The sequence below is a fragment of the Clupea harengus genome, chromosome 8 (assembly GCF_900700415.2).
Source record: "Clupea harengus chromosome 8, Ch_v2.0.2, whole genome shotgun sequence".
NCBI classification, from domain to species: domain Eukaryota; kingdom Metazoa; phylum Chordata; class Actinopteri; order Clupeiformes; family Clupeidae; genus Clupea; species Clupea harengus.
Genome location: NC_045159.1, coordinates 28,080,261 through 28,094,592, shown reverse-complemented (window position 1 = coordinate 28,094,592; position 14,332 = coordinate 28,080,261). Strand labels below are relative to the sequence as shown.

Genomic DNA, 14,332 nt, shown 5'->3' with positions numbered 1-14,332 from the left:
ATTGTTTCTAAACATATAATACAACATGGTTTCTGGTGCAAGCAGTGAGGCACAAAAATTCAAAATTGGAGATGAGTAAGTTAGTAAGAGAAACAAATCCAGGTCCTACTATTTTTGGAACAGGTAAAGTGGAGGAAAATACATCTCGTAGTAATGACAGTCTCATTATATGGAAGAAGGAATTGTTCTTGTGAGCTCAAGCTTTTGCTTATTGAGTGCCTGCTGAGTTTGACAACTCACTTGTGTTATTTTCCATTCTCTCTTTGTATGTCATAGATAAGGCGCTCTCCGTGTTTCATACGTATAGCCTAAGCAGAAATTCTACTGAAAAGACACACTCTGTTGAATGCAGACACATTTACAAATTAGACAAGCCTCTCACATCACCTCACCTTGAAGCTTCTCCTCTGCGAGAAAAACATCCCTTTTTTTTCTCTTCCCTTCACAGTTGTATGTGTTTGGTTCTGTATGTGATTCTGGCATTGGCGCCATTGGTCAGCTGGGATCGGGGAAGGCTGGCAGAATGCTACACAGTGAGTGGCCACTCCTCATGGTCAACCAATATGGCATCGACGGGGAATAGATTGGGCTGGGCCATGGTTGACTAATATGGCCACCCTACAGAACACAAATGTTGTTTGTGAACAAACTGATAAAAATGAATGACACCAAAAAGAAAACGGCTTGTGAATAGAAAATATGCTGTGATTGACGTTGCCAGAACATAAGCTGAAGTGCTCTCTTGAGTTTAGTTCAAATGTAGTTAACACTATACAATACGTGTCTGCTTAGATGCATGTAAGGACTTGTTTAAAGAACCTTATGGGTGTGGTGTTGGGTCATTTAAGGTTGGTGTCAGGCAAGTTGGTGGAGGTTCAATTCTTAATGTTAGCCAATCAAAATGGCCGTCAAACAAGAGCCATACTTGCATGTGCAGACAGATAGATAGAATGTGCTGCCATGGTCATTAGAAAACTATGATAATCATAGCAATATGGCAATCACTACTTTGGCTCTCAGTGCCATGAAACCTGTTCTCCCTGCGGTAGTCATTCGATGAATGGTGCTTAAATTCATCAGAGTAGTGATGAATAACAACGAAAACAATGGCGAACACTCATTGTTCTTGGAAAGGAACCTTCTCTGTGACCCACACATGCAATAATATTATAACAAAATGTACCTTTTGGAACCAGGAGAAGGTCTTGATACAAAAACAGGGCATCAGTTGAACATCCGCGTGAACATTTATGACTTCCGTGTCTGCCCACAGCACTATGAACAGTGTGCTCTGAATGGGATGATTTTACTCAAATGCGTGCGACAAAGGCAGTGTCCTCGATGGCTAATGCCTCGCCAGCATGTGCAGTAATGGAAACTCATTATGACTATGTGCAAATGTGGGTCAGGAAAAGGTTTCCGCTCCCCTGCAGATGAGAAAATAGTTTGTCAGCTCTCTGAAATTATGCAAAGATGCAACAAAAAAAGAGAGAAACTGGCTTTTTTCAAAATGATTGTGACGGTGCTGAGAGAGGAATGAGGCCATCTGTGACGGAAGCTAGAACTGGTCATGGTTCCGGCAAGAGAAGTTTAAAGACGAAATAGTTTAAATTTGTTTATTTATTACCCAGAATTGTATTTATTTTTGGGTTTTTTCTCTCTCTTTCTATCTCTCTTTCTGTGTGTGTGTGTATGTGTGTTTGGTTGAGTGGTATTAAATGTGGAACACATCTAGGCCTGATCTGGCACAGAGTAGGTTCTCGTCTGATCCGGGGACGGAGGTGTGGCGTAAAGCGTTGCCATGTAGAAAAAGACTTCCCCATACTGGCACACAGAGTTTAATTAGACCTGAAGCTTGCACACTGAAGACAACATGAATATACGAGGAAGCACCACGCAGCCTGCCAGAGTTCAGAAGAACCGTAACCGTGATGGATCTACCATGACACGAGTTCCTCTTGACCAAGAAGTTAGGTCCATTTGATTTCTTTCTCATGTATTTGGTGAGTCTAGTCTAGTTCTCATCCTAACCAGGAAAACCCAACTGCAGTGAAACATCATCAAAAGCGCTGGGCAATAGCTGTTGAAGTGTTGAATCTCTTCCGTCGTCTGTAGTTGGTGGGATCGATTGTCAGCTCTCCTTCTATCAGTGGGAGTGAGCTTCACAGTGATCCGGTGATAGCCGGTGATGTTATGTAGCCGGTGATATTATGACTACCAGTACAAACACATGGAAACAGCTCTTCAACTGTGTGCTTGTCCCTTCGAATGCTAGCATGGAAACCTAAGCAGCATTGAGTACCTTACAGAAAGCACAAGGCCGTATTAGTTGATGTGTCAGATCTTTTCCTTTATTACTGTTTGCTTGTAGTTCATCATCATCTATTCATAGATAAAGTGCCCTTGATGACGATGCATGGACTTGTTGCTAGCGGTGTGACGAGCACCAGTACAGACACATGTAATGTGTTTTTTTCTATTAAACCTCATTGCATGATGTGTGTAATAGACTTTGGGCTGTGGTCCAGTGGAAAGCTACAGCCTGGTGCACACGCCAGACGATGGCTAATGATCGGAAAAGGGCCACTGAGCCGCCGAGCTGTCACAATTACAAGTCCGCAAACAGACGCTCCGAGGAATGTTTCCAGTCTGCAAACCCCCATGTTCAACTCAATCAGAGATGAGAAGGAAGAGAGGAGGAGGAGGAGGAGAGTGTGATGATGATGATGATGATGATGATGATGATGATGATGATGATGATGTTCTTTTCCAGCCATGCAGATTGTAGGAAACTTTGATGCAGTGGAATTCCACTACAGGATGAGTTAATCCACGATCGTTTACTTCTGTCTGTTCATCCATGATCGTTTACTTCTGTCTAATTGGAAGTAGTCTGGAAAGGATGGAAAGAGGACCAAACAGAGAGGGATTTAGACAATTATGCCTTGTGGAACAATGTGAAGAGTATTTGAATTAATGAAGTGAGATGGCGAGGGCTTTTGCCTCTTCTAGGGCCATTTAATGCTGCTTGTGTGGGTCTTCAGACAAGAACAGAAGATGAGCGTGAAGCACAACATGAACATGAAACAGAGTTTCCTTTTCTAGAACGACACACTGATTTATCACATTTCTTGTCACAGTATTGAGAAAAAAGCTTTTGTTAGAGATCAGAGAGAGATGTTGCCCTTCAATGCTGCTTCAATGCCTATTCAATGAACATCCACCAATGTTTAAATTACGCAACTTTTCCTGTTTGGAGGTTGTTTGAGACATCTGTCTGAGGTATTTGGCTGTGGTGACCTTAGCCCTGGTTTGCTGAGAGTGTTGTCTTTGTGGAAAAAAGAAAGAATGACTACCCTTCAGTTCAGACAGGCTTAAATGTTGGACTTGGGGAGGATGATTGTACGAAGAACTGTATTCAGTCCTGTCCTTAACTGTCTTAGCAAGCCCAAACATTAGCTGGCCCCGGGACAGATTTCCGTCTGCCAGCCATCAAAGGAAGCGAATGGGTCCAGTGCTAGTATTACTGAAGCATAAGACACCATGATACTCTGGCTGAAGGAATCAAGTGGATGCAAATGAACATGTGTGAGAGGTAGGAAGGTAGGAAGGAAGCACATACACAGGCAGGTGTCAGCCCCAGGAACAGGAGGCAGGAGGCAGGAGGCAGGGAAGGTAAAGAGGTCATTTCATAAGTCTCACTTAACCTCAGTGTCTCTGTGATGTTGCTGGGTCAGCCACTATTTTCATCACTGCTATTTCATGTTGTCGTGGTTACCAGGAACACAGCAGCTACATTTTCCCAAAAACGGTGGCAACATTTAAAAAATATTACTTGTTGATGCAAAATGACCGGATGCTGTAAGATGGCCGATTTCCATGAAGACATTATTTATTCATTCATCCATTACTTTGATTTATCTATCCATCTATTGACCTATCTATGTATTTGTTTATGTATTTCTTTTTGTTGTTGAGTTAGGTTTGTTTTTTTGTTGTTTGTGTTTCAGTGCTTGGTTTCTTTCATTGATAATGTAAGCTGATCTACTGCGTGTCGGTGCCGTTTCCAGAGCTGCCCTAGTCGGATGACTTTCCAAGTGAGCTTCCATGTTTGTATAAATAATGAAAAAGCTGTTTCTGTTCGAAGTGCTGTTACTGCTGGCTGCAACGCTTCCGGAACATTCATTACACAAACCAATATGGAGGACACACATGGATGCTTTTCTTTATTTCATTCTTTCTTTTCTCTCGCTGTCTGTCTGTCTATCTATTTATCTTTCTTTTTCTTTCTCCCTTAATGTTAAAGTAACACTATGCAACAATTTGACACTTTTTGAGGTGTGGTTTTATAAGCAATTCGTTTTGGTACCATCCTCAAATTCATTTTGCTAGCATATGGTCATGTGTGAAGGACAGATAAACACCTGTGTCTTCCCCACTAGCCATCCAGGATATGCACAGTGTAGTTCTGTGTAGCGGGCTGGAATACCCTGCAAAAATGGAAGACAATCTGTCACAGCATGACATTGCCAGCTATTCTGCCAAAAGACAACCGTTAGTGTGTTGGCAAGCTTCTATCAGTGTCAACTGGGCTGTTGGTGGTGTTTTCAAGGTTTTTGCATGCCTTTTAGGTAGTTAGCTTGCTAATTTTGGAACAGAACTCCTTATTGCTGCTTTAAATGCACACACTCTTGTCAACTTCATGAAAATCTCATTTCTGAATCTCATCAGCACTATCATATTTCTACCCTTTTTTGACACACACACACACACACACACGCACGCAGACACACACACACACACACACGCACGCACGCAGGCAGGCAAACACACACACACACGCACGCACGCACGCACGCACGCACGCACGCACGCACGCACGCACGCACGCACGCACGCACGCACGCACGCACGCACGCACGCACGCACGCACGCACGCACACACACACACACACACACACACACACACACACACACACACACGCACGCAGGCAAACACACACACATGCACGCACGCACGCACGCACGCAGGCAAACACACACGCACACACACACACACACACAAGCACACACACACACACACACACACACACACACACACACACACACACACACACAAGCATAAATGCCTTTTTTACTTCCAGCACCTTTTCTTCTTTCTTCAGCAGATACATTCACACCCTGCTGTTCTTGACTCTGCTGTGCGCTCTCTCTGCTTTCTTTATCATATTCTTGCTGCCCACTCCCCCCCCCCCCCCCCCCCCCCATATATTCCTCCCCTCTCTCACACTCTGTTGTGTGGCGTTATCAAAAGAGCTGTTTCTGCCTCCAGGATGTTTCTAGGTCACTGGCAGTCTGCTTGCACGTAATGATTCTTTAGTCCTCTGCTAATGCTGCCTTGATGCTGTGGCACAGGTGCTAATAGAGCAAGCCTAGCACACTCTGCTAATGCTGCCTTGATGCTGTGTCACAGGTGCTAATAGAGCAAGGCTAGCACACTCTGCTAATGCTGCCTTGATGCTGTGGCACAGGTGCTAATAGAGCAAGGCTAGCACACTCACGCCTCCTTTTGCCTTCTGTTCAATGGGTTGATATGCATTCATATCACACCCCTGACTAATTATAGCAAACAACACATTGTCAATTATCAGTCAGGCTAACAAATATTTGCCAATTGCCAACTAGGTGACCATTTTCAAGACATTTAAAACAAATAAACACAGGTTAAGTAACAGGTATATAGTTAGAATATAGTTTGTCCATGCCAGGGAGTGTTTTAGTTATAAAAATGATGTTGTTGTTATTCAGATAAGCACGCAAGGGCTGTTGAGTACGTCCTATGATGTCTCAAGTCTCACACACAGCCCAATAGCCCGTGTTTGTCCTCTTCTCGTCCTGTTTCCTTCTGTATATCTGGGAGGAGTGAGTCCCACGCAGGACGAAGTGTTTGAGAAAGATCACACGTGTCACCACATTTAAAAGAAGATAATACAGTAACACTGCACACATGAAGAGAGAGGGTGTCTAAGAATGGTAAAGAAAAAAGAATACATCATGGGAAAGAACAAAGGAGAGGGTTTGTTCTGCTATACACGGTGTAGTAAGTCAGATGTTTGTTTGGAACATTTGATTTTTAGTTTTTTTTGTAGTTTTTGTCACATGAGAATGCTTGAAACTCACTGATATATGTAAGAGTAAAGTACTCCTTTAGCATTTCCTTTTGAAGTGTCCTACCTATGCTTATGGCGTTGTAGCATCTTCAGTCCTTGAACTTGACTGAAATGAAGTCAAAAGACAACACAGTTCATAGCCAGAAGCATTTGAAGCACGAAAGTAAAGAAAGGAAGAAGCACAACTGCCAGTGAAAACAAACCTTTGCTCCAGTCGACGTGTGAGCCGAGCCCAAATCCAGGGCCATTGATTTGGGAGTTATGTGCTCTGACAAGTTTGCAGATGGCCAGACTGAAGACATGAAACTAGCCATTTGTTCTCCTGAGGGTTTTTTTTTACTTTGGAGTCCCTGCCAATCCCTCCCCGTTTACATATCCTCAGTTTCGCTTCAGCAAAATTCATGTTCAGTACACGGCAACGCCATTACAGTCTTCCCCCAAAGTTGTGGTCAGCAGCAAACAAGGCCTTTCCAGGGAGCAAGTGCGCCCAAATCTTGCCAGGAAAAATGCACAACCACTGCACTTCGGAAACCTCAAGAACCTTGGTTTTCCCAGGTGTTTCCGCTTGCTATGAACAGGGTTGAACTTTTCTGGCCACTGCCAGTATTAAGAGTGGTCAAACAGCTGTGAATGGTAGCTGGAAGAACTGGATAGTCATCGCAGGAACATGAAGAATTAGCATCTCTTTACAATGAGATAATATTCCTTACAGGGAATTAGTGTTTGGTATTCTGAACTCAGGTTAACATTAGTCACCATGTAGGCTACTTTCAGCAGAATATAGATACAGTACATTTTCAGAATGTGAAAGGGCTGAAAAAGAAAATTTGTCTTGAAAAGTTGGTATGGTATTTGAAGCAATAAGGACCAGACAAAGATGGAATCCGAGCCGTGCTTTTCTTGTCCGTTTAATTGTTTGGTCCTCAGTTGTTTGTGTTGGTCAACAACATGCAATTACAGCGCTAGATTCACTGAAATATAAATTAGGACAAGGGACACTGCTGCAATGATGGCATCCATCCAGCTACTGTCACATCGCTGTGCAGAGAAACCACTCATCAATATTCACAGATAAGGAGATCCAGCTGAACTTGTCACCTGTGGGAAGTGCTGTCTGTCTCTTTGGGAGGAGGAGGAGGGGGAGGAGGAGGAGGAGGAGGAGGGGATTACCTCAGCTCTTTTTTATCTGAAAGGACAGTATTTGTTCTTTTTGATTCTTTCCATCTAGGAAAACCTGCTGTGACTTAACTTATAAACTTCAATTTCCACTGGCGACATTCATTTTTTTTCAGTAGAGAAGGCAGCTTTGTAAAAGATCTGGATGATCAAAATCTTCATTCATTTATAATGAAAATGTTTCCGTTTCAGAGCTCGTGTCTGTCACAGAGACATCTACTATTGTAACTGTACTTAAAGGATGCAGAAAGAGTTTTTCTAATTAAAATTGCATGTTGCAGCTTTCAATGTTTATTTTCATCTGCCAGTAACCACTTTAAATGGTTATATTTTCAGGAGTGTACAACAGCTGTTGCTGGGCACAGGGTCACTGTATTGCTGTGTTGGTCCACTGGTAGTTTCAGTGTTTTTCAGCAGTTTTATAGTTTTTGCAGTTTCATAGTTTTTGTGTGTTCATATTTTCTTCATATGTGAGGTTAACACAATGAAATTGGACCTCTGTAGTTCTGTGTACTCAATACGAAGTAGTGCAAGGCAAACTGTTGGCATTTTTGGGAAAATGAAGTAATTCATTTAGTTATGTTTAATTTTAGTGCAGTCTTTGCTGAGCCCTTCATAAAGCATGTGATGAGCGATATGAACGTGCTCTGGTCACCATACCCTCTACTTAGTCTAAGACTACAGCCAACCCTTTTATGCTGAGTGTGCACTGATGCGCTTTGCACTTAAATTGATGAAAAGAGCAGTTGCCGGCTGCGAATGATTGGATGAATTAGTGAATGCAATACTGGCCTTGTTCTATCAGATTGATTTAGAATAATGCAGTTTCATACTTTCTATATAGCATACTTTTTATAACCAATGGTGAATTGTCTACTTTATTCCTAAACCTGTTCTGCTCTTTCTCTCTTGTTCACAGGTTCTCATGAGTCTGTTGAGGATCTCTGGAGCTACCCTGGTGATCACGTCAACCATAGAGGCTAACACAGGCAACAGATTGTCAGTGGACTAGACGCAGCTGCCAAGCTCAGTCACAAGCGCACTGGTGTCAGCCCCCCTCCCCCCTGCACAGTTGGTGGCTAACAGATAGCGTGGCTACGTGACAGCGGCTAACATTTAGCCTGCTAGCGAGCGGAGGTTTGAGGGAGGAGATACAGGTCACTGTTTCCAGGCGAGTGCCCGCACAGCCGGCGTGAATGGCACACGCTAGCCTTAACCGAGAGTCTGGATGGGAGAGGGCGTGAGCATGGACAATCTTAGCGAGTTTGGTAGCCTGTGTCCGTCAAGCCGGCGGGAATGGGAGTGAGTATCAGTCACTGCTCCACCTGCACAGCATTACATCATTCCATACACATCTGGGTCTAAGCATGGCTACTGTGAAGGAGAAGTGTGTCCACTGAAGGTTCCCCAAAAGCTTATGATCTGGAAATACTGCAAGAACATTTTCGTTGAGTTATGAAAGTGTTAGCCCTACCAGTATTTATTCAGTGATATGAAAAAAAGACAGGGCCTGTAATAATTTCAGAAGGTTTCCAAGTAATCATTGCCACTTACCACTCTGTGAATGTGTTCAGAACCGTAGTCATAACACTCCAGAACCTTCAGGACAGGACCCTACTGGCACCAATAAGCATGTTTCTCAGACCCGTTTCTGTTTAACTGGTCTGGTTCTAGAGTCATGCACCTGTTGCTCAGCTTGTGTCACCATTCACCAAGTTATAGGCTCAGGTCCCAGGAAGTCCAGGCTCTTAAATAATGTACTGCCATTGCACTCAGCGCAGTCACTTGTCACTATTGAAGGGTATAGTTCAGCCAAATTCAAATGTACGCTGGGTTCCACTGTGTCCATATACCATTTACAAGTCTGCTTCACACGTGACCCTTCTCTACGTTTGTTGGTGCTTACATGCAGACAATAATGATGCCATTCAAATTGGTAAAATGAACAATATATGCTCAAAATATCACAACAAGAAACAACAAGAAAAAGCCAACAGAACATCTGTTTAGGGTTCACAACATTAGCATACAACAACAAGAAAAAGCCAACAGAACATTTCTCCACCAAATACGCATTAGTGGTTCAGAGGTGCATTAGAAGAAAATATTTGTATTCTTGTGATTTTGGCTGAACTGTCCATTTAAATGTGAAATATCCTGTATGTGTAACCATATGCACGGGGGTAGAAGCTCTTGGTGAAGAGAGAAGAGGGATCTATTAGCTCCAAAATCCATAGATAACCATGAGCTTATGCTAAATGTATCTGTCCTCCTCAGTGAGATGCAATGCCTGTTGTGTTTAAGATGGTGATTTAAGATTTTAGTTTTCAGCAGAAAAAAGGAATGTCTCCTCTCCTTTTATTCTTTCTTTCTTTTTTCCTTTTTCATAGCACCAGCAGCTGCGTGGACGATCTTATGGATGAAGATGAGAAAGACAGAGCAAAAAGGTGTGTGTATTTGTGCGTGAATGTATTCATTTATTTATGTGTTCCTAATGTTCATCTATAGTAGGATACAGCTAATGACTGAGATCATGGGTTGTTTCCTTGGGAGCACACATGCTGATGAAACATACTTCTTGCCTTTAGTGGGTTTTTTTTTAAATAAAAGTTTCTGTAAAACGAATAAATGAAAAACAAAAAAATGTCCTGTAGGAAAGCTCTGTTTATTTTACACCATTACATCTAAATAATGCAGTGCTTTTTAATGAATTAATGTATGGAAGAAGTCTAGTCTAGTCTAGAAGTTCAGTTGGATTTTTCTACAGAATTCCCCTATACAAGTATAGGCAACTATCAAACAAAAATGAAGCTCAACATTAGCTTTTTCAAACACAAAATAAATATACAGTACATATGTACAATTCTTTTTTTAATTCATTCATTTTTTCCAGCATGCATAATTTAGGTGAATGTGCAGCACTATCATTCATTTTATAAAGTAATTTGTTCTCCATTTCCACTCACCATCAATCAATGTGCCAATAACTAAATACACTGTTTTATCCACTGTATGTGCTTATGGGTAGGGTTGTTGGCCGGAGTTTTACAAACCGGTTGGAAGAGTTTGTTCTCTGAGCCTAATTGGAGGATTTTAGTGCTTGAAGTGCAGTGTTTGTCTGCCTTTATTCCTTAAAAAGAAAAATACCTTCTCAACCCCCCCATGTGTATTTGTGACAGTACATACACCTCTCTCCATTCCACACGCAGCACAATAGGCCACCGTTGCGAAAGCTGACTAACAATTACAATGAGTATCGTCTCAGCCCACCTCAGAAAGAGAGTGCAGTGAGAGAGAGAGAGAGAAAAGGAGAGAGAGAGAGAGAAGGAGAGAGAGAGGGGAGGATCATGATGGAACGACTCTTGCTGCAAACAACAAGGTCAAGCTCAGTAGACACCTCGGTGCCGAAGCAGCATGGAGACTCTAGAGGAGACCTCCTAATCAGCTTTGACTTATGTGGTCAGCACGGGTTGGCCTAAAGCACACTACATAACCAGGGGAGCTGAGGACCTCACCTGAGCTGAGGCAAAGAGTGAAGATGATGGGAATGTGCTGTGGTAGCCCATATTGATTACACGTCATTTGATCCCTCAGTCATAAGACATTGTATCGACATTGTAAGACATTGTATCGACGTTGTATACATGTCTTGGCAGATGCCATATACTGTTCTAAAAGGTCATGGTTGTGTATGTTCAGTGTATGACCATTGTGCAATGTTTCAACTACCACCAGTAATTCTCAGGATACCTCCCAAAATGTTTGATAGGGCATATATACGTCTAGTTCAGAGAGCTAGAAAGTGGTTATCTGGTCAGCGATAATATGGTTAGGACATGGCCAGGTCAATAGTTTGGCACAGGGTTCAAGTCAAGGGTTTGCCTCCGGTGAGCCTTCTCAGCTAGACCTTCAGGCAGACCCCCCTATTCTTGCTGTGTGTCTGTATGCCTGTCTGTCTCTGTTGTCCTTCTGACTCTGACGTCCCCCCCCCCCCCCCCCCCCCACCCCAGGGCGTCCCGTAACAAGTCGGAGAAGAAGCGCAGAGACCAGTTCAATGTGCTCATCAAGGAGCTGTGCACTATGCTGCAGGGCCAGGGCCATCCCCGCAAGATGGACAAGTCCACCATCCTGCAGAGGACCATCGACTTCCTCCAGAAACAGAAAGGTGTGTGTGTGTGTGTGTGTGTGTGTGTGTGTGAGGTAGAGCCTGTGGGGTGGGTGTGTATGTGTGTGTGTGGGGCTGGAGGGGCTGGATGTTTGTATGCAGAAGTTGGACTGGATAAGACTGATTGCAAATGAACTTTTTGATTCCATAAATCGAGCTGAGAGTCTGTACAGTGAAATGGTTTGTTGCGGCCCAGTCGTGTACACCAGACTGTAGAGAGAGTAATATTTGACCCAAAGACCAAATAACAGTGTAAACACAAAGGCAACTCTAGACCAGTGTTACTGAGGCTTTTTTCTCCATACCTTCAAAAGGCACAGACTGCGAGAACAAACCTTTTTATGTATTATGCCTAAAAAACATCCTTTGGTGAATTTGGTATGAATGCAGGTGGAAGCAGTTACATGGTCAACAAAGTGTTTCAAATAGTTCAGTTTGAAGTATGTGTTTTGGGAAGGAAAGCCAGTGGGTGTAGTTCCTTACCCTAGCCCACAGGACCGGTAGATTTAGAGTTAATCGGTAAAGGTGATCAGGTCAGTAAAGAGGATCAGTAAAGGTGTCCTTTAGTGACCACCTGATTTGTGGGTGGCTGAGTGGGAGTCCATTGTGTCTGGCAGAGATCCAGCTGTGGACATGTGGACATTACCGTTTGAAATAAGTTTGGTGTCTTCTGTATTCCCTCCTATCACCTTCCTCTATTGTCCCCCTTTCTCTTCTCTTCTCTTCTCTTCTCTTCTCTTCTCTTCCCTTCTCTTCTCTTCCCTTCTCTTCTCTTCCCTTCTCTTCTCTTCTCTTCTCTTCCCTTCTCTTCTCTTCCCTTCTCTTCTCTTTCCTTCTCTTCTCTTCTCTTCTCTTCTCTTCTCTTCCCTTCTCTTCTCTTCCCTTCTCTTCTCTTCTCTTCTCTTCTCTTCTCTTCTCTCCTCTTCTCTTCTCTTCCCTTCCCTTCTCCAGAGATCACTGCTCAAACAGATTCATGTGAAATCAGACAAGACTGGAAGCCTTCATTTCTCAGCAATGAAGAATTCACTCAGTTGATGCTGGAGGTAAACAAATTGTAATAACGTAAACAACTCATCCCATCAATCTCAACAGCAATAGTCCCTGCACCAGTTTAAACAGCGTGAAATCAATGCCTTTTACAGACACTCTGTGATGCAAATTTAAATGTCAAATGTTGTGTATTGACCGATGTTTACCTTGTTGGGAAAAGGAAGTATACCTTGTACAATCCCCAGTAGTCAAAGTCTGTGTTTGCTTTTGAAGCTGAGTCGGGTTTACCCATATCCTAACTGTGTTTTTTCTGTTCTGAGTGTCACAGAGTAATGTATGCTAGATCAATGTGCCAACTATGTGATTACTGTATATGGAGACTTCAGATTTAACAATGTGCCACAGACAAATGTGAAGAAAGTCAAATAGAGTCAGGCTAGTTTAACTAAAAAAGTATTTGCATTGGTTAATATAATGTTCATGGTGCCATTGAAGTACACCACATCTCACCACAATGCTGTGTTCACAGCTGTGATCCGTGGGCCTTTTGTAGTCTCCTCAGTGGGGTCACTCGGACTGAGGTGTGAGCTGAACACCCCCTCAGGCAGACTAACATCCACTTTTATCTGCACTGATGGTGGGTCAGTGCACGTTTAGTGAAACACAACGGGGAGTTCCATTGGTGCCCAGGGGCTCAAAACCTCAGCATTGCAGTTGGTTGGCAGTTTAGCCATTCTCTCTGTCTCTCACAGTTGGTTTCTGTTCTGGACGTTTTCAATCATACATTAGTTATATATAACCACGTTGTGTGTGTGTGTGTGTGTGTGTGTGTGTGTGTGTGTGTGTGTGTGTGTGTGTGTGTGTGTGTGTGTGTGTGTGTGTGTGTGTGTGTGTGTGTGTGTGTGTGTGTGTGTGTGTGTGTGCGCGTGTGTGTGTTTCTCTGCCACTCTGACAGGCTTTAGATGGTTTCCTCATCGCACTCACCACAGATGGAAACATCATTTACGTGTCTGATAGTGTCTCTTCTTTAATTGGCCATTTACCGGTAAGTTCTAAGTTGTGCTGCAAGACATACAAGCTTGAAATCACAGAGGGGTGTTTTTTTTTTTTTTTATTATGACAAGGAAATGAATCTATACATAAATGAATGAATCCATTTCTGACCTTGGCAATTACTTGATGAGATCTTTGTGTGTTGATGTGTTGTTGTTTTGTGCCCGCTCTCATCCCCATACCATTTGTTCAGTGGTCTTTGATGCAGAGTTGGCATCAAACATGGGTAATAAGTCTTATGACCTTTTGTCCTGTATCTCAGCCAAGCTTGAATGGACCCCAGTGTAAACAAAGAAGTATTGAATATCGAGACACTTAATCACCATCCGTCTGGTCACACGTCTGACTTGTGCTTTCAAATTACATTCAATTTGGTCACAGAATACATATCTTTCCCTGTAGAGAGATCCACGCGTTTGCTTTTACAGCAGACCCATACTGAATCCAAATAAGATCTCGATCTCACATGCCTCTCATCAAATCAATTCGAGGTCGTTCTGTCAAACAAGGTGCCTGTTGTAGTCTTCACATCATTTGCCATTCTATTGGTTCACATCCTGCCGGAGATAATTCTATAGTCACATGAATGTGCTTAAGCACTGTACCAGAATATCCGGCTTTTCGCTATTGTGGTTGATCATAAAGCCTGTCTTCTGCACAAGTGTGTCACTCACACCCGCACGCTACAGAGTAGCAGAGGTTTTTTATTTCAGGTCAGTCAGGTCAGTCATGGCATACTTGTTTTAGTGGCGTCCTGCTCTCACGGTGCCTATCACAG

At 43.0% G+C, this 14,332-nt stretch overlaps 1 protein-coding gene across 1 annotated transcript in view; it reads left to right on the top strand.

Moving 5' to 3' along the window:
- Positions 1 to 6,611: 6,611 nt before the first annotated feature.
- Positions 6,612 to 14,332, top strand: part of LOC105893786 (neuronal PAS domain-containing protein 2-like) — a 26,284-nt gene continuing 18,563 nt past the window's right edge. The window contains exons 1-5 of the mRNA XM_042708601.1: positions 6,612 to 8,648; positions 9,737 to 9,793; positions 11,357 to 11,511; positions 12,463 to 12,554; positions 13,457 to 13,546. Of these exons, the coding sequence (XP_042564535.1) occupies positions 8,575 to 8,648; positions 9,737 to 9,793; positions 11,357 to 11,511; positions 12,463 to 12,554; positions 13,457 to 13,546 (468 nt within the window). The 5' untranslated portion in view covers positions 6,612 to 8,574. The remainder of the gene's footprint in view (positions 8,649 to 9,736; positions 9,794 to 11,356; positions 11,512 to 12,462; positions 12,555 to 13,456; positions 13,547 to 14,332) is intronic.